At 40.5% G+C, this 20,719-nt stretch overlaps 2 protein-coding genes across 3 annotated transcripts; both read right to left on the bottom strand.

Moving 5' to 3' along the window:
- Positions 1-801: 801 nt before the first annotated feature.
- LOC130137465 (PH, RCC1 and FYVE domains-containing protein 1-like) lies at positions 802-9,249 on the bottom strand. Of its 2 annotated transcripts, none has more exons than XM_056308802.1 (9): positions 9,078-9,249; positions 8,417-8,503; positions 7,227-7,316; positions 7,037-7,123; positions 6,648-6,842; positions 3,821-5,908; positions 2,764-2,913; positions 1,495-1,850; positions 802-1,086 (listed from the first exon to the last, which is right to left on the bottom strand). In XM_056308802.1, exons 1-9 carry the CDS (start codon positions 9,129-9,131, stop codon positions 978-980), a joined length of 3,216 nt encoding a protein of 1,071 aa, XP_056164777.1. In that variant the 5' UTR covers positions 9,132-9,249; the 3' UTR covers positions 802-977. The 2 variants fall into 2 exon arrangements, with proteins under 2 accessions (XP_056164777.1, XP_056164778.1); XM_056308803.1 differs by having other exon boundaries at positions 2,764-2,910.
- Positions 9,250-15,976: 6,727 nt separating this feature from the next.
- On the bottom strand, positions 15,977-20,532 carry LOC115666686 (expansin-A13). Its single transcript, XM_030588365.2, has 2 exons — positions 19,864-20,532; positions 15,977-16,748 (listed from the first exon to the last, which is right to left on the bottom strand). The coding sequence occupies exons 1-2, from the start codon at positions 20,367-20,369 to the stop codon at positions 16,439-16,441; spliced, it is 816 nt and encodes a 271-aa protein (XP_030444225.2). The 5' UTR covers positions 20,370-20,532; the 3' UTR covers positions 15,977-16,438.
- Positions 20,533-20,719: the final 187 nt, after the last annotated feature.

Genomic DNA, 20,719 nt, shown 5'->3' with positions numbered 1-20,719 from the left:
TTGCTGTTGTTAATGAGTCTGAGTGTTACAGAGGGCCATCTTGCACTTGCAACTTTTGCCAATGGTCGATCGCAAGAGTATAGACTCGTGTTTTCAACTAATTATTAGCATGCATGCAATGGGATACCTTTATTTCGAAAAATTTAGTTGAGTTTCTGAGGAGATTTGGACCATGTTACATACAGTTTCAGATGTAAATTCGAAACATATATGATAACACAGTGCTCAATCTGAGCTCACTGATGTGGAGTGTTTTCTTCTTTTTTTTCCTCTCTTTTTCTAAACCTCCTTCCTATTTTTGGTTGGCTGAGTTGCTGAAAAGCAGAGATTAGAGAAGGCAATGATGGGTTTAGTACAAAAGCTTACATGTCAGATTGTGCAGACCAACTTAATTAATCAATGTCACATGCAGATCATACTCATGTTAATGGAACGCCCTTATTCACACTTCTTGCTCCCTAATGCTCCCTCTTTTGCTTGGGCATCGCTACATCACTTTTGTCTGAGAAAAGCATGAACAACACATGATGATGTCACTGACCAAAATCATGAGTCTTTACTCTTTAACAGTAATCTGATCCAAGAAGGCCATTGGGCTTAACCATTTTATCTTTGTCACATGCTGATTCTCACTAAAAAGTGAGTTGTTGATTTGGCATATACCAGCTTGCTGTGCTCATTGGCAAACTTGCCTGATTACTCGTTTCTTTTCTCTCTTTGTTGTTTGAACTTTTGGCTGATGGCATTATGTCAAGACTAGTTGAAACATTACAAGGAAAACTTACTGAGACTACCACACAATGACATGAAAAGCGACACCTCATATATATGAACAAGGTGGAAAATCATATTTACAGCAAAATTTTTCCACATGAACTGGCTTACTTGACATAGTGCCAATGTTCACAAATAGGGTCGGACCAGTGAACTGACGGAGGATATATACGGTTAAATGCTGACTAAGACGAGCGATTCGTTTATTTGCGGCTTGATTTCGTGTATCCTTCAAGGTCATATTTCTCGTACACTGCAACTTGGTGTTCCTCCCACCATCGCTCTGCCTCCTTCTCCGAGAAGTGCTTCCGGCTACAAAAACAGTATGCAACATTTGCTCATGATGCATTTGAACAGATGAAAGTAAATATGAGTGTACATTTCAATAATCCAAAACGAATAACACTTTGTTATGGTATGAATTAATTGGATATGTTCATCTCATAAACTCAGTAGATCTGGTTGTAAATTACTGAACTCATGTCTCCTTGTTAACTTGGCCTGGTCTAATGTATATTCCCTAGAGCGAATTTGGACCACTCAAATAGAGATTGCAATTGATTAGGCTCGATTTGATCAAGTATTGATGGATTGTGATGATGTTCAAGAACAAATTTGTACTCTACACATCCATGCTCAAACACATGCACAACGGAAAAAAAGTAATAGATGGGATAGATTGGAAAATAAGTCTAGCATTGCAGGCAGATAGTATGGTACCTAAACCTCACTCGTTTCAGCCCCTTTTGTCCGTTTGGCAAGATTGTGAAGGTAAGATATATACCAAGCTCATATTGCTCTATCCATTCAAGCCCCATATCCTTAGCAACCTTTGGTCGCATTTCTTTTCTTGCAGGATGAGAATGGGCCAATTTCGAGTCGTCCCGCCACTCATCTTTTTCATACAGGGGTTTCGATGCATCGGTTAATGCAATAGGAGAGCCGCATGAATCATTAGTCTGCTGGCCTTTCATAACGTTAAGTTCTCCCAGGAATGGTGCATTTTGAGGCATTTGCTCATCAACACCGTCTTTTATCCCACTCCCAACAGAGGCTCTGGTTGACAACTTATGGAGCTGCGAGAAAAGGAGCCACAAAAACTGCTGCTTAGTAGTGGAATACAAAGGCAAGTAGGAAATACACAGTTGAAAAAAAAATCTACTTGTACAAGCAAACAATCAAAAGACAGGTTAAAAGACAGGTTAAGATAATAGTCAACCGGGATGCTTGAACTTAGGTTGTAGACCCTAATAAATAATCAACAAGGTAAGCTCCAAAACATACAACAAAGCATAATGTATCCTTTCAAAACCACAACATAAATGTACTCTTAATCCAGGGCAGATTGTCAGAGCGGATTTTAACTGGATTAAGATGCTATTCCGGGCCCAAGCATAAGGTATAAGAACAGGTATTTTCCAGGACTGAGAATGCATTATTCTAGGAAAAAATTATGAAGTCGACAAGGCTGGCTACCGACATGTATGTTCTCCTCATTGTATGAGCTTACCAAGAACCACCTAAATCTCGGTGATTGCCAAATCAGTATTCCATCCATGGAGCTAGTTTGAACAAGAGCCGACATGGTATGTCCAAAACTATAAGGCAATACACTAATACAGAGATTTTATTACTCACTTATGTGGTCTTCATGATGACGATCATTTTGATGCAGCAAAGCAGAAGTTACAGGTTAAAAAATAGATGGACAAAGAGGTCACTGTAGATGCCACGTCACACCACTGGAGAAGATCGAAAGCTAATGCATGATGGATACTAAAACTGTCAAAATTTTCAGCATTCTTGAATGGATTGGACACATTGAAGGAAAAGTCCCAAAATATTTGATTTGGCTCTAAAAGTCCCTACAATGCAATTTACTGACATAGACGGGAAGCAGAAAGAATTCATCTGGTTGAGTTGAGTGACAAAAGAAAGCATTTGGAAGCATGCATGCATTCATTCATAATGAAAGTAGATAGTAATCACCTGCACTGCCAAGGCTTTGATAACTTCGTTTGCTACTTTACATTTAGCAGCTTCTTCCCTCGCCAGAGATCGTGTTTCCTCAAGTTCTCTTTGACATTCTTTAATCTTCTGGTTTCTGATCAAACATTGTACTTCAAGAGTCCTTGCCTGCTAAAAAGAACACTAGTATAATACTCTTCCTGGTAACTATTTGGGTAGGTTTGGTTCCATTACATAACAGAGGGAAGAATACTGCAATTGCAGACATTTTAACTGTAATTGAAGTTGCAAAGAGAGACTGCCTGGGGATAGAAGTTGACTTTCAGACAAATACATATGGGAAACACGCTTAAGACAAATGTGCAATAGAAAAATGTACCTTCGTGAGGACAAACAGAAATAATTGAAACGATTTGGTTTATTTCAATATGGGTCTTGTCAACAAGTATCTCTAAGGCACTTATAGAGACCCCACTAAAATAGAAAAAGCGCATATTAATGCACCAAGATAATTGACCAAAACCATATCTCAAGACAGTAACATCCTTTAAATAGAAATGTGTATAACAAATCCCCTTGGGGCACCCTTTAACATTTCCCTTTCGTTATTATAAGCATCAAGCTATATATGTATATATGTATTCTTTTCTTTGTTTTTTTTATTTTCCAAAAGCAATCATTCACAATGTTAATGCACGGAAACTGAAATCAGTTTACAGTATGCTATCCTTCAGCCGCATCTTATCTTTGCGAGCAGAGAAGACCACTGGCCAATGTGTAATCTTTCAGTGTTAACTCAATAAGAGGAGCGAATGAAAAATTTACCACACGCATCTACCTTAATAGCATATTACTAACCCATGGAGCAAAGATAGATGCCCAGTGACCAGCACCAAAACCTTAGAATTGAACACCTTTCCAAGGCATATTATATGGACATTATTCATGAAATCATTGATATCCTAGTGAAACCAAGTATTCTTGTGCATGTGGATGTGTATTTCCAGGACATTAAACGGCCAGAGCAATGCCAGGAAGCCACCTGTAAATTTCAGAAGTGGGTATGAGAAACAAGTACCTGATTTTTCAATCTGTGCATTTCTCCAGTGAGCATAGCGGATTCAGGCATGAATTCCTGAGTATTCATGGCAGTGTTAATAGAAAGCTTTGATTCCGGAGGTCTAGTTAGCGAATGAATTGGGGAAATGGTGAGAGCTTGAATTTTGGGAAGAGGAGCAAGCTCCGTAGAACATTCAAAACAAGTAGGGCGAGAAACTTGTCCCCATTGTGGCATTCTAGTCAACATGGATGGAATAAAATCTAAATCCTTCTGTCCATCTATTTTATCAGGCAAACTCTGCATTTCACTGCACTGTGATACTTTAGCACACGGTCGCCTACCTTGCAAAGTTAGGCCCAGTCTAGGAGTAAGTTTTGCAGGGGCTTCTTTTTCATCTGAGAACCTAGTATGTGGGATCAACAGCTGTTTTTTACTATCTTTCTCCAAATTAGTACAAGTAGCTATTTGCAGTTTGACGAAGCACGGATCACAAACTCGTGAAGGCTTGTTTCTGTTCGGTGCCAGAGATGCATTCTTGACTTTATTGCTACTGCAAGTATGACAGATCAATGAACCACAGTTATAGCAGTTGTGCTTCCTCCTTGTGAGCCCAAAAGGGACTCCGCATCTACTACAAGCTGTTTGGTCACCAATTGAGACAAATTTATGTATGCAAATAGCAGCTGTCGTATTTGAACCACAAGATATATTTTCGACTGTTCTGTCGCGCAAGGCCTCGATTAAGGTTGGTGAGCCCCTATCTTCTGTATCACCTAATCCTAGCTGACCATGTGCACCCTTTCCCCAAACATAAATGCTTCCTCGAGATGTCAACACGGCCGTATGATATGACCCTGTTGCAATCTGCGTGACAAATTCATCCTTAAGCTTTCCTTCGACGACAATGATCGATTTGTCCGTGGCTCGTGGATTCCCCAATTGCCCATGAATTCCACTACCTACTGTGTGCACCTTACCCAACTTGGTAAGTGCAACAGTAAATGTTCGTCCACAAGAGACTTGGACGAAATCATGATCCATGAGTTTTGCAACGCAAGTCGGAAGAAGCCTTTTCTCTTGATCACCATGCCCAAGCCTCCCTCCATCCCCATCACCCCAAGTAAATAACTTCCCACTCACACCGCTTGATGACAAACGATCCGACACAATTTCCACAATGGCAGCAGTGTGCCAATGTCCACATGCAACAGATTTCACTTGAGAGCCTCTGAGAGATTCGACTTCTTTTGGCCGAGAGATACTCCGAAGATCTCCATGGCCAAGAACACCAAATGTCCCATCCCCAAATGTATACAACTGTCTTGAAGTGGTTACAACAGCAGTGTGCCATATTCCACAAGAAACAGATGATACTTTAATACCATCAGGAGGACCTGAAAGTTTACATGGCAACCATTGGTTTCTACTTCTCTCCTCAACAGCTAAGTTGGAACCAATGTTATAGTCGCCCCAAGCATAAAAGTCGCCGGATAGAGTGACAGCACATGTTTGATGTTCACCAGAAATAACAGATTTTACATGGACTGTGGATAAGGACTCGACTAGTTTTGGACAGCTCTCGTCCATATTAACCTTATGTCCCAGCTTTCCCTTGTTTGCCTCACCCCAGCAAAATACCTCCCCCTGTTTAGTAACTAAGGCAGCATGTTTTCCTCCTAAAGATATTTGCTCCACATCCAACATCATCGCAGATTCTAACAATCTGGGGAACAAGGAATTTCTTAGCATTTCAGTGTTGTTGACAGATTTATCAACCACTCCTCCGAGTGCCCCTCCAGCTCCTTCACCCCAGATGAAGATATCCTTCAGGTTTTCATTGGGTTCAACATGAGTAGAGCAGTAATCAGGTGAGGCAAACTGTCTAGGCAAGTCCTTTTGAATATCTCTGCCACCATAAGATGATTCTGACTTACTTAGATTCTTTGATTCAGCAGACAAGAACTCAGGATTGCTGTAATATGTGATATCATGGACCTGCGACGTGCTTGACTCTGATGAATAAAAGCTATCAGAAGAATTGGAGGAGCCTTCGGAGAAATACCTTTTTGAAAGTGATAACGCAGGACTCCCGCATAAGCTGCGCACCTTCAAGATAGCATATAGAAAGAATAAGATCTACCTTCAATGCTTGCAACAAATGAGAATAATGAACTCTAAATACATATGTTGAATCCAAAATAAAGTTTTTCAAAGGAAAGAAAGCCCTCGAGTTCACTATTCGGTAGTTGCAATTGCTGAATAGCCTCTCGATTACAACATCATGGTGAGAGAGGCCATCCAAGGTGGAAAATTTCTTCAGCCGCTGACTTGTATGATGAGTTCGCCTATCTAATTTATTCATGATTTACATCAACAAGATAGTAGCAGTGAAATAATACATAGACCATTACTTAAAATCTGGCAGCTGCGCTAAAATTCGAAGTTATTTTCACTTCAAAGGACATTCAGATGGCTTTTCAACAAATAAACAGATATAGGCCTAGTTATTGGCATTCCAAGTATATTTGCCTGTGCCTTTCTTTCTCCTATTCATTGAAATCACAAGCAAAAACTTTTTACTAGTTATGGCAGAGTACTAACAGAACGAGGTTAATACCCAAGCAGAGCAAAAGGTAATCATCTGCTATGTGGCTATGCCACACATATATAGAAACAAAACCTCACAGTGTAAGCAGAAACTATTTTTTTAACAGAGGAAGGAACCTGGTGTGAACATGTTTCAGCAACACCAACGACATGGTAAAATTGGCTTAATATATGAGAATGTACATATATTACTTAGAACAGTATTTACACAATAATCTCAAGGAATAACTTTTTTAACCTGGCAAAATCCTGCTGTATCTTCAAGAAGTCCTAGGTTGTACTTTCTCCGCATAAAACCTGCCGGACTGTTGGCACAAGTTTGAACACCACTCGGGCTCCTGAAACTCGCAAATGGTCTTGAATGGTGGCATTTAGATATAATGGTTTTCAAGCCCAGATACCAAGAGTCAGCCTGTACGTGATCCTTGCATATCTACACAACAGAGAAAGGAGCGAAGAATAATTGAAGCCCTTCTCTTCCTCGAGTAATTCTATTGCAAAACCAGAATTGCAAGATGAATAATAGAAATCCTTGAGTCTAGTAAAAAAGTGAAAAAATAAGTACAGTACAGAAAGTTTGAGAAGATTCCACATTCAAGGACATATTGAGTACACATTAAACTTTACCAGATCAATTGAGCGTTTACCATCAGCATAGATGAGAGAAAATGACTGTGCCTCCCTATCTGGTTGAAGTTGCTTCTGAAAATTTACCTTGTAAAGAAAATTCTTTTTAGTAAAACAGAAGGAGCGCTGAAAGATATTTACTTGAATCAAGAAACCAATTTGCAGTCGGATGCATGCTAATAGCACATACAGTCCTCTGTCCACGGATAACTTCAGTAACTGAGCTTAGTCTCAATTGTTTTTCCTCTTGGCCTGAGTACCAAATCAAAAACTTCTCATCCTGAAACAAAACACGCATGGTTAGTTTTCCTTAACAAGTCACAAGAGGGGAAATTTTTATCCACTTAACTGAAGAATAAGCAGAAGAGTCCTTCTCAAGAAAGCCAACCTACCTAGCAATGTATTACTTCTATGGAGAACAAATATGTACCACTAAATAGAAGTAAAAGAGAGAGTTGGCCTCGGAGGCAACATTCTAACATAAAAACGATTGTCAAGCACAACAATAAGCATCAAAGCACGGGAACAAAAGATCAGGTGCCCTTTTTTCAAAACAAGATGACTTGAAGTTGCGGAATGAATGGACTTTCTTTGATAATGATGTTACAGGGGTGTACAAAACAAATGGAAGAGTACTTCCTTGTGAACATCCATTGGCAACTTCTACAGAGGAGTAAAATGTACCTGATTTAAGACAAATAAGAATACATTGGTCCTAGCAAAGAAGTGGATTATGTATAGTGGAATCCAATGCACGACAACTAGAGATGGAAGGCTTCCAATGAGCCGATGACCATCGACCACCCTAGCAACTCTCACATGCTTCCGTTCCAAGATCTAGAATAAAGCCGACGACACTCAAATAAAATGAATGAGTATCAAAAAAGTTCCTGTTGAATATAAAAATGCCACAATGCTCAAACATCACTTCGGATCTTCCTTTAAGTATGGCATCAGTACAGAAATAGGAGAAAAGAACATGAATAAAGATGCAATTTCCAGGGATTATCCACTGCAACCACGCTTGAACAGTTCTTTAGTCTGGGGTTCTTTCTTCTTTTTCAAGTTTTGTCAATTACAAATTATGCATGTCCCTGTTAAATGATTGCACTGCCCTAGAGATATCTAGCCATGGAATTGCTTAACACCATCATATAGCCCGTCATATGAGTCATGCAGTTCTGCCTAGAAACATAAAGAATGAAGATTACCAAGGTTTGGTCTTCACATGATGGATATCTCTCCTTGGAAAATGACTTAACGTATTAGAACAACTCTATCAACTAGGTTGGACAGTATATTAAAGCAAATATCAATCCCCACATTATTCCATAGTCGGAAGATCCATCTTTCTAGTTGCTCTTCTAGTACTTGACCTACCACAGAAATCCTGAAAGGGCAGACTCTGGCCCTTCTCATTCCCTCGCACTTCAAAAGATACGCGCCCTTCTTTACGGCCATAATTGCCTGCAGTGATTCAATATGAGTCCCATCATTGCAATTTTTTGCGGCGTCCAAAACTAACTTTAAACTTCTACTTTACCGCGTGAAAAGGAAGGTGCTTGCTGTGTCCTGAACTATGCACTTGCAAAGAAGTTCCGAAGAAAAGACAGAAGTCATGCGTAAAGAGAGAAAGATGTCTAATTTCCTTGTAATTACAAATGCCATCGAAGCTGATACTAAAAACAAGTTAAGGAAAAAAAAAACATAACAGAGGCAAAAAAGAAAAACTAGAAGTTCATTGCTTATGAAAGAACAGACAAAGCAACTATAGCGTAAAACCCAGGAAAGCACTCCAAATTCTTAATAATGGAAAGAGAAACTCAGCAACTAGCAACCCATCACGCAAAACGAAACAGAGAAAACTATATCTTCACAGACTCAAAACACCGAAACAACTGGAAAATCCGGCAATGTGGGAACAGAAACCACCAAAACGAAATGATTTGGAAATGGCGGCATGCAGCCGCACACCAACAACGTATCCATCAGCAAGAAAGTTGGCAAAACTTAGAACAGACAGGATCCAGAGCTACGAGACCTGTTCGACTGTTCTGTCGGTTGAAACTCTTTCCAAGAACTCTTCACCCTTCATGCTTTGAGAGAGAGAGAGAGAGAGAGAGAGAGAGAGAGATGTTTTTGTTGGTGTAATCTCTTGTTCCAGTGCACTGCAATGGTTGTCTTGAGTCTCAGTCAGCTGCAGCTGTGTGTTGAGTGGAGTGGACTCTCAGTGGAGCTGGCGGAAGAGAAGACAGGGGTTTTTATATATATTTAGTAGTAACTGGACAATAACACAATCGAACATACACGTGCACACCATCCCCACACCTTTTGTTTTCATCTTCTTGTTAAATCGACTTTCACATCCCCTTCAGTTTCATTATCTTTCTTATCTTTCTCATTTTCTTGTATCATATCATAATTAATCCGGCACTCATAATTAGTAAGTAACTATAATGTGTATAGCTTCCTTTTGTATGTTTCTTGGACATGGACTGAAGAATATGCTATTATGAATATAATTAGTATATCACAAAATTAATTGAATAGGGATTCAAGCTTGGAAAAAGTCACAAAAAACTTCAAATTATGCCCGCACTGACACATTTATCCTGAACTTTTTTTTTTACATTAAAAATCCCAAACTTGTACCTATGTGACACATTTAACCTCCGTCAAGGTTCTGTTGAATGTTTATTTAGCTAAAATAACTCCTTTTTTATTTCACTTAAGCCACGCCGGCGCCATATCGACCCTATTTACTTTCTAGCGTCCAAGTAGGTAGATTTTTAATGGTTCACATTGACGGAACTTTGATGGAGGATAAATATGTCATATAGGTACAAGTTTGAGATTTCTGGTGTCACGAAAATAATTTAGAATAAATGTGTCACGGTGGGCATATAAATTGACATTCGTACAATAGATTTAGGACTTTTGTGATAATCCTCCCTACAAAAACTAGTAGTTTTGATTTAAATGTCGAATGGCAAAGCATCTCGATCGCTCTCTTATTGTCTGAAGTTCGGATCGTGTCGATAGACGCCGATGTTCATCAACATTTCTTTGGGCTCATCCTCTAGTCAATTTTCACCAACACAACCATGACATTTCGAGGGCTTATGTTTCCTCAACTGACCTACTACTCACACTAGTAAGATTGATATTGACTCTGCAATGGTGTCCTAAAGGGTTTGATCATCTGGATCGAGATCGCGACATGAGACAGGGAAAAATTCCGGGAAAGACTCTCGACTTGCGACTATCAAATCATGAAAAAAATCAAAATCTTACCCTAGGCATCGCATGCAATCATGTAACTTGAAAGCCGTGTTGTTTCTATAATTCGGAGAGTAATTTCACATGCAAATGTTGGTGAAAACTCATTCTCCAACGATGGTGAAGTACAAAAGAGGGAAATAAAAGAAATCAAGTCGCCACTTTAGAAAGCTCCAACGTGAATCACAACCAAGACAAATGGATATAATGATAGTGCGACAGACAATAGGTCAAAAGTTCTAGTTGAGACAGTAAGAAATTAGGGTTTTCGCGGCAAATTTCATTCACCAAAAACATACAGCTTACATCCATCACCTAACTAACCCTGATAAAAAATGTTTTCTTTTGCTCCTGGGACCTCTTAGCATATTGTCCGTGCGACTATAGAGGGGCTTATAAAGTCAATGGAATTTCGTTTAGAGTGCCTTGATCATAATTAAGCATGTCTGGTTCCTTTCGGGCAATTCAATAGCATGCACGACAATTTCACCTAATTTTTAAATACATACCAACCAAAACATAGGCTCGAGACATTGAACATGTGGACATACACCTATCTTTTGGGGAACGAGCTTTAGACAAACCTTGGGAGAATGCGAAAATTATCTTATCATAGATACAATGAGAGAGAAATTGCGGGCTACTAATGTAGGCTTTAAATTGAAATCTCTTGCAAGGTATATATATATATATATATATATACCTAGACAATAGGCCACTTAAGTAACTAAAGCTTTGGAACTGGGAGCTCCCTTTGTTTTGTAGCACTTCCGTCAGTTGAAACTTGAAAGTAATTATGGTGCTAATGAGCATGTTATCCATGTCCGTCCAAGTGTTACAGCCTACGTGCCGTGGTGGACCCTAGGGCTGATTATTTCAGGGATAATGTACTAGAATTCTCAACACATGTTCAGAATAAGAACGACCTTATCGAATTATATTCATGAATTTGGAAATTACTAACTTAGATGAGTTCTTATTATCAAAAGATAAAGTTTAATGTTTTCATATTTCGAGAAATAAGATTATTCTAATCAAGAATACTTATAAGTTAAAAGACTAATCGTATGATCCTCACGATTCTGCACTAATAAGTGATGAAATCATAACTGCAGATGTTGACGTGGGTTAGCTTAAATCGAACGAATGGGTTGGAAAATCATACATGCATGCCGTCTTGGACATTTGCGGTGCACGACTCTAAGAGGCGGTCGATAATAATTAAGCAGTGAACGAGAATACGACATAATAGCTTGGAAAATTCAATGTCTAGATTACAGCAAATGCATGGCGATTAATCAAATATACGCATGTTACTCATTCACGAGACAAGTACTTGGCCAACTTATGCATGAATTCACTCATTTTTCGGAATTTCTCGCAAAGTATTATAAACTCAAACGCAACTTCTTCTAATATCCAAGTAGTCCATCTTTTTAAAGAGAAACCGGGGCGTGCGACTGATCTTGCATTAGGGCATCTGCTAAAATGTTCCCCCAAGAAGGAAAGAACACAGCTAAATATTGCGGTACTAAACCCGAGAAAGAGGGAGACCTTTTAAAGGGTGGTTCGATACTCGATGCATATTTATGTCGTACGTAAAATCCCTTTTCTTAATTAATCAAATCTAGGTTGTACTGTGCGTGAACAGTTGGTCTCAACTGCTTCAACTCGTGGGACAAAAGTGAGGGGCATGATTGCTTTAACTTTCCAGGTTCCACTCATATAAAAAGCAGGAGAGCAGTCAAAAAAGCGGACCGCATGTGACAAATCGTACGTTCCCCATCTGATGATCACATGTCTGGATTGATTCTTCTTCTTTGAGATTTGGTTCCTGTTTGAGATTAGGAAGTCTCGAATATGCAAAACACAATACGGTCCGAACTCGGTGTAATTAGAAAGGTGAAACTGTGTACTTGGTCTGCTGCTCGTTACAGAATCTGCAGGTCCGATGTATGATTGCAGGTATAAGTGGCCGGTGAAAATGATGTCGCTGACCATCGTGCCGGATGGGCTCCGGTAGACACGAAGTGGGCTAACGTTGGATTGGCCCCATGCGTACGTTGTCTCCCCAATGTCTGTATTTCTGTCTGGTGGAGCACATCATACACAATACCAACATGTACTTTGCACAGGGGCTCCATTTTGCCCAGCGATGTCGGGACAATCTGGTTTTCTCTGCCTCGTTGTCCTCTTTACCTGATCTGATATGATCTATGTGAAGCAGATGGGCATGGACCGATTGCTGCTGGGGACGTAATTGCCGAAACGCGCTTATAGAATGGTCGGTTTGGTAGATTTCGAATAGGGGGACTTGTGGCACGGAATCAAACACCGCAAGTCTAGCCATCTGTGGGCCTGCAACGAGTCATCCTCAAAAAACTTGTTCTAGACCCTAATACAGGACCCGTGTGGCGGACTTTCGACCTCGAGATCAATTGTTTTCTTATTTAACAATGTTATTTTAGTCCACTTCAACTCAATTTGATGGCAGCCATTTTGTAACTGCAGTTAACGTACAGAAAGAAAATCGGAAATGATTACCTTGTTACTTGATCATATTCACGGTCCGATAGGGATGCGAATGACAACCATTCTGTTTCATAAATCAATTTCTGGTCAGAAATAGAAAAAATTACATGAATGAGTTTTTGAGAAAAATACGCGTTTGATAATGACATAAAATTTCTGTTCTCGAAACAAAAATTTATTTGATAACGGCACAAAATTTCTCCCTCCCGAGCGGGCGGTCAGCGAGGGGACGGCGGACAACGAATGGCGGTGGGAGGAGGGCGGTGGGCGGGAGGTGGGCAGCGAACAGCGGGTAGGAGATGGCGGCCGGCGGGCAGCTACAGGAGGCGGGTGGTAACCAGCGGCAGGAGACGGTGGTCGGCGGACGGCGGGCGGCTATGGGAGGTGAGCAGCGGCCCACGACGGCCGGCGGCCGGTGGAGGCGGCGGACTGCGGGCGGCGGGAGACAGCAGCTGGCGGACGGTGGGAGGCGGCGGACGGCAGGTGGGTCGCAGTGGGCGGCGGCGGGCGGCGGCGGGTGGATAACCAGCTAGTAGCAAAGGTGAGCGATGAGAATAATTTTTATTTCTCATTTTTGTTCCAGAAATAGAAAATTAGAAAATTTTTACTTTTCATTTCTGTTTCAAACCTATTTTTGAAATCAAAATTTGTTCCAGAAATAGAAAAATAAAATTGCGTTACCAAACGAATTTTTGTTCTAAACCTATTTCAGAAATAGAGAAATATGATGGTTATCATTCGCAGCCTAGGTATATAAAATAGCTTACTTCATACCTAACAATATTGATGAGTAGTCACAGTCTCATCCTAGAGGAACCCTGGACTTTGCATTTGGACGTCTATCATTGATTCTTCTAATAGGCTCGTACAAATCCAAGCGGACGCACCACTCACTTACACCCACAAAGTCCAAGCTAGTAAGAAAGGCAAGAACTTTGGTTTCATCTGAAAATTGTTTGGTTTTATAACGCGTTTCTGTGCAATAATGCATATTGACAGACGATGAAAACGGTTTCGTTCACGCTTGATTTTGGAGATGCTAAAGGTGCAGAGCTTGCTCGTCGTCTTCTGTGGAAGCATGATTCGATTGAAATCGACCTCAAATTCAATGGATAGAGTGCATAACAATAATAACTCGACAAAGACGTGCGCATCAGCTCAAATGTTATCCATGACTGGTATTGCCAAAAGGGAATGAAATTAATTCCTACATCGCTACGGGGCATGTTGGGGTGTGGGTCAGTTCAGTTTTGTGTGGATTTTACTCCGCAACCTCCCAAACAACGGCATGGGACAACTTCGCCATTTTGAAGAGAGTCCATGCATTGAAAAAGATGGCATCATGATTATCCCAAAGCATTATATTTAGGATTTTGTTAAAAAGCCGTCTTAATCATACTCGTTAAGCAATCTATAAAAGAAAATTAGTAGTTTTCAATGCAATATCTATCGTCGTGTCATGTATAGCCAATATCTTGAAAATTGAACTACTCACCGTATTATATGGTTGACATCCTTTAAATTCAATAGATTTTAGTAGTTCAAGGCCAATATGAAAATTGTGGGCTGTAAAAAAAAAAGAATGTATGCCGGTGGATGCCTATGGTATCGAATCTCCATGTCGCTGAACACAAACAAATCTCATATTTGAATCAATATCTTGCATATGGGCTTGCATCCTTCCCTGATATATCGAACCCTAAGTAGACGGACATCAGTTGCAGCCTCTCATTACTTATTTTAGTTTCACTAACTCCGTACAGACTGCTCTAAGTTCATCTTACAGGCCAATGGTTTCAATCGGTTAGTGGGACTTCATGGGTGTTTCACATGCTTTCAAATAACCCGGTCTCCAAATTTGTGTATCTGAATTATTAGGAAAAGATAAAGGGGATTCAGAATCGAACCTTCAATCGATCTTGGAGCAAACCGCATTCTCGATGGTATGAACCGATTAAATAGTAGGGTTCTCCTAGATAGTATGGAGGGGCTCATGGTGCATGGCCACATGCAAAATGGAAAGAACATGTCGCGAAACATTCATCTTTCGGCCAAAGGACAAACAGCCCGAGACGCCTTCTTTCCTTTCCTTCCTTTCATTTTTGGGGGGGCCAATCGTGCCTCTATCTTAAATTGACCTTTCAGAGCCTTCTAAGTCTCTGGGCAAAGACTAGGACCTTTCCACTCAGACATCAACTCTTATCCAACCTTTGTTTGATGTCGTTGTTTCTTGTGACCGCTGTCCGATTTTGGGAGGTGTTTTCGCCTTGAGAAGTCCCAAAGGTCGCAATTTTCGCGGGTTTGTTCCTGAGCTTGGAGATTTGGAATTTGCGGTTGTCGCTGAAGGCCCTGTGAAGAAACACCGATGCTACGAGGCGTAGGCTTTGCATTAAGATGATGCTCCTCGTCCCATGTGCAGTTTCCATCTTCTGGAAGCACATAACGTGAGCCTGTTTTCCATCTTTTGTCGCCACATAAAAAATCAGAAGCAAATGAGATTTCAAGGTTTTAGAGTCATATAGTATGTCTGCATATCAATATCTTTATCTCGTCTTATCTTATTACCCCATCGCAGTTGTCGTTCGACAAATTTAAATTTTGACATTTTTCTTGTGTTATCGACGCTTGTTCAATTAAACATGACAATCGGTCAGCAGTGAGTTTAAGTCTAGACAAGCATCTAAAACCGAGCTCGTGGAATCAGAATTTTGATGCCCATTACTGGAGATTCACCCCTTGAGCATCACCCCAAAGCGCATTATGACGCAACTTACAAATTTGGCCAAATGGTTGCCTAGTTCCAACGAGGATAGTGCATACACCACAAGAAGTTTCTCAAGAGTTTTGGGTTTGGACTTTTGAGAGCTAAAGAGGCCAGACTCAAAGAATGGAAACAGCAGATTCACACCCAAAGGGAATTTCAATTGGACTGAACATAACATTGACTGCAAAGAATAATCAATCCATTAGTTTATTTTTTTGCATGTTACAATGCATTCAGATGTCATGACGCATGTAAATTGATCTTCAGTGCATCTATCGGTTTAGATTGAAGATGCATCATCCTTCATAACATAATAGTATCATCACCCACAATCCAGTCCACTGCAACATAAAAGTCTCATCTCATTCTTAGAAATCGGCACCTCCACGCAACCTTGATTTCTTTGTAAGAAAAGTACAGCAGCGAATAGAACTTTCCCAAATCCGCATCCATAAAATACAACTCAATGTCAACTGAAAGGAAAACATTCCTGCTTGGATACCTAAGTTTTACATTTCTAAAGATTCTGGGTAGCATATTAACCTTTTCTTTATAATAATCCAAGGGCATGGGCATGCTATCCTGGTTACCTGGAGACCCGTGGAACACATTTATGAAAGGAGACACCTATATATGATGAAAGTGCCCTTTCTTTGACTAATGGCACACACTTGAGCTTCCTTGTGCTACTCAAGTCACTTGCAAATTTTCACCTCCTTTTCCATCAAAATGTGCACTATTCCAGCACACAAGCATCTCCAATACCAATGAGGATGGGAGAGAGTAATATAAAAAATGCCTTGTTTTCGATTATGTTAATCAAACTTTCAGGACTCAAATTGCTTGCCTTCAAAAGTCTGTCCAAAGTTCCAATTTTTAGGAGCAACATTGTAAGATGTCACCGTAAGCCCGTCGCTAGAGCTCACCTCAAAGGACAGGGGCTGGTTCTTAAGATCCACATTAATGTGCCAATTCTGACCCCAATTCCTACCCATTGGAAGCCATCCAGTTTTCGTGCCTTTAATTTTTATTGCAGCTATATCTCCAGCACCAGCCACATTGCTGATCAAGACTGAGATGAAGATACCCGAGCCATCAATTGTAAAACGAATCCCTCCCTCCTTTCTGCATTTGATCCTGCATAGTGACAAAGAAGAGAATGAACAATATCTCTTTCAAGAGTCCGGAAGTTAAGTGAATTTGCATTGCAGAAGTATCTCTACAGCATATTGCTGTAGCCCTCCTAATGCCTAGGCTAGTGGCATTTCTCTGGTCAGTCAGATAGTGAAGAATTGACAAAACATTTGTAATACCAGGGTTCAATTTCCCAGTAAGTAGGTAAAGGAAGCATATTCCAGGCGCAAAAAATTTTAACCATGAGCAGCATTATCAATCGAAGCTCTGGAAGAACCATATAAATGAATCTAAATAAAGGCAGAGTGCCCTAGAATTGGAGATCACATGTCCAAAAAGGAAAGCACGTCTCATTCTGAGGCATTACCAGATTAAGTTGCTTGTGTTGAGCAATGAATTGAAGAGATCAAACAACTAGAAAACTATAAATGGAGACTTATTGAGTTGTTGGATGTTGTGGCATTTTATTCTTTTAGAGGACTTCTGTAACTCTGCAGCACTCAATTTGCAGAGCTCATTACAGATAAATGGTATATCCTTATGCCATTAGACAGATAGGATGAACAGAAAGAAGCAATATCCAAAAACTTGATAATAAAGTTCCCAGATTGATAGCTCGAAACAAGCCAGAGTTCTCATGAGAACTGTTTTGTGGATATTAAAACAGAACAGGTACATAGTGAAATTATGGATCAAGCACATTTTCAGAGAAGCAAATTATTGAAAATGCAGATTGATGTTTGGAAACTATGAGACAAAATGAATTGAAGCCCCATTTAGTTCTTGAAAAATTCCCATTCGCAAAAATGAAACAGTTATAAAATTTTCAGGTTCTGTTTGCTTAATAATGTGTTGGTACATGAAAACTTTCTTCAGGAATTAAAAATTGTTATGATGTATTTGGTATGCCTTTTTAATAAATGCTTATATACTATTAATTGCCTTGATCGAAAGCTTCAATTTCCCTACACTTTCTAATCTTACTAATAAAAGCATTACATATATTAATTATTTCAAGGACTAGATTGAATATAGAAAGAGCATCTTCAAATTAATTGTGTTTTTTATGCCACTTTGTTATTTCATGTACTAATCGCTTAGTGTCTATTTTTGTATTTGACAATTCTTATAGCATTTTACATTGACGGCGCAAGCTTTAAGGAAGAGGAAAATTTCCTTGAAGCTTCTGGGAGCTGAAGACAAAGTTTCAGCCTTCAGAAAGGAAGTTCCCTTCAAGCTTTGTTTCTGAAGTCTCCACAGAGGGAGGGAGGGAGGGAGGGAGAGAGCAAGTGCTAATCGTCAAGAGTGTCTTCTTTGGTCACTTATTAATTATCAACTAACAGATCATGACGATTAATTTGGAGAACAAATGCAAAAGACAGATGTAAACATGTATTGTGAGGAGCGAGTTAGCAACATGTTTCGCTAACATCGTATGTTTTCAAATGGATAGAAAACACTTAACTTTCGGCCTAAGCATAACTTTAGAAAACAGTGTCCTCGCATTTTAAATGCAGTCTGCTTCCAAATTCAACCAAACACCACCCCTTGATGTGTTTTCTTTTCAAGCAAGAATGAAAACAACTATTTGGAGACTTTTCACACGCCAAACAGGCTGGGAACTCTCTCCAACCAACATACTACCTATTTTCATTGTGGAAATTCTGAAAAACAATCACAAACCGAACTCTCTAACCAGTGACGTAAGCAGGCAGAGAATAGAGGAAAAAAATTCTTTGCATCCAAAAACGGATCCTTTCAGTCAGTTATTCCATTAAACTACTTGGGTGATGAGAGCATTTCAATTTTCTGGTTTTCTGAAAGGAGGTATTATCACATAGACTACCAATAGAAAAGACATTTTCCAAAATAGATTTGTTTACTTTCTATTAATTAACTACTCATCCTTCCATAAACAAGGACTTCTTCAACAATTAATTTTTCCCAAAAAGACTGCTTTTTCTATTTAATTATGCATACAATAGCCACATTTTTAGAGCACTAGAGAATAACAAAAGGATGTTTTCACAAGTTATCTATCAGCATGAGATGTAAATTCCAATTTCTTGACAAACTTGCATGTCTAAACAAAATAAAATATAACGTCCATGAAAATGGAAAAACTATGGAAACATCAGATAAAATTTCAGCAAAAAGAGAATTAAATGGCTTTTTCAGACAAATGCATTCTTGGCTTCCAGTTCCCAAAAAAGCAAGTTTAATCCAAAGCAACCCTCTAGTTCCATCTAAGCCACTCACTATACATTAAAGATTCCAAGCGAAAAGTAGATATTAGATGGAACTGGAACAAGTAGAAATACATAATGTCATTAAGAACCCCCTACCATTGAAACATGAGACTTACGAAGATGGTAGAAGCTGACCTGAATGGTCCAACCTCATTCATAGGAATTACCTTTTAGCAGCAAATTGGTCGATGATGTTGTCATTTGAACTTAATCTAATCGCCAAAAAGATAAACCAGAGGGTCCTCTAGACTAACCTATTGTAACCAATATTTGGTCCTGACGAAGATGAACATCCGAGTAGAAGGGCACTTCTATAATCCAACTCCAACCCACCGTTAGTTACAGAATAGCATTAAATTAGCTAGAAACACACTTCCTAATTAACCCAAGATCGCCCTCGTCTAATTAAGTTTCCTCTCCTTTTCTTTCCCCTGAAAAAATATACGCCTCGCTATCAACTCACTACAGGCAGGATAGGGACCTCTCAGATATGCCAAAAGTTGGCCCATTTCGCAGGTTTACACCAAACAAAATCAAGAAAGATGACAAGAATACAGGAAAGAAAAGATGCGGTAATAATAACACCATTTGCAGGAGTAGCAGAGTCTCTAATCGCGGACGAAACAAATTTAGGAACTAAGCAAGCACGATTTCTGTTTTTCGTTTAGCTCTGTGTTCTCCTGAAGCAGACAGACTAATTAAGTGAAAATCAAGAACAAAAGTCCAGGCGTCGTACATCGTGCAAGCACAGATATGAAAGCGTCTTCTTTATTAGATTATTACCAATCTAGGACTACAAGGTCGATCCAAACGTAACAAGACCATTGAAATGTTTTCTCAAAGAAATAGGTTGTCGGACCAAGGCTTACCTGCGATACTGGACTGGCATGTTACCGGCCTTCCAGATGGCAATCTTCTCGAACGCCTCTATCGGGAGCACGAAATGCTTGTTCGGGGGGTTGCAGTGGCCGCCCCCGTCGGCGGCGAACCCGTAGTTCGGCGCGCAGAAGTTGGTGGCGGTGACGATCAGCGACGTCCCCGGGATGCACCACCGGAGGTCCTCGACGCACCGGAGCTCGAAGCACGCGCCGCAGATCTGGCCGCGCTCGAACAGGGGCTCGCTGAGCCCCGCGGTGGCCATCCCGTACCCGGCCCGCGCGAGGTCGCCGTAGCCGCACGCGCCGCCGACGGCGTCCCGGGGGTCGGCCGCGGCGTAGTAGGTGGCCCGGGCGGACCGCCACTCGGAGAGGGAGGAGGAGGAATGGGAGGGCGAGGAAGAGGACGACGACGACGCGATGGGGGTGTGGGACGCGGATGGGGACGCGAGGGCGAGGAAGAGCGCTAGGGTTTGGAGGATTAGAGCCGAAGGCGACATTGCTGGAGAGAGAGACAAGCAGAGAGACAACTACGGGGAAGCTTTTGATTTGATCCTAGGTTGATGTCTTCTTTGGCTTGTCGGACTCCATGGATGGACTTGCGTGCTCAGTGCTCGAGCTCACAGCTCACTGCTATGAGTGCCTCCGCTTTGCTTTTTTCTTTGCTTTTTTCTTTGCTTTCCCATTGAAAGTGAAAGCGCTTACTTCTTTTTCCAAAATTCGGGAAAGTTCTTCTCATTTCGCCCCCCTCAAGTTTGGCTCAATTCCATTTTTTGTCCCCTCCATTTTCAATTCATTTCGATTTAGCCCAGAACAGCAGACAGCCCACACGGACCTCGGATCTGTCCAG

Source organism: Syzygium oleosum, unplaced genomic scaffold (genome assembly GCF_021117445.2).
Source record: "Syzygium oleosum isolate NSW1041296 unplaced genomic scaffold, Sole_v2.1 Sole_v2.02, whole genome shotgun sequence".
NCBI lineage: Eukaryota > Viridiplantae > Streptophyta > Magnoliopsida > Myrtales > Myrtaceae > Syzygium > Syzygium oleosum.
This window is presented reverse-complemented; position numbering and strand designations above follow the sequence as displayed.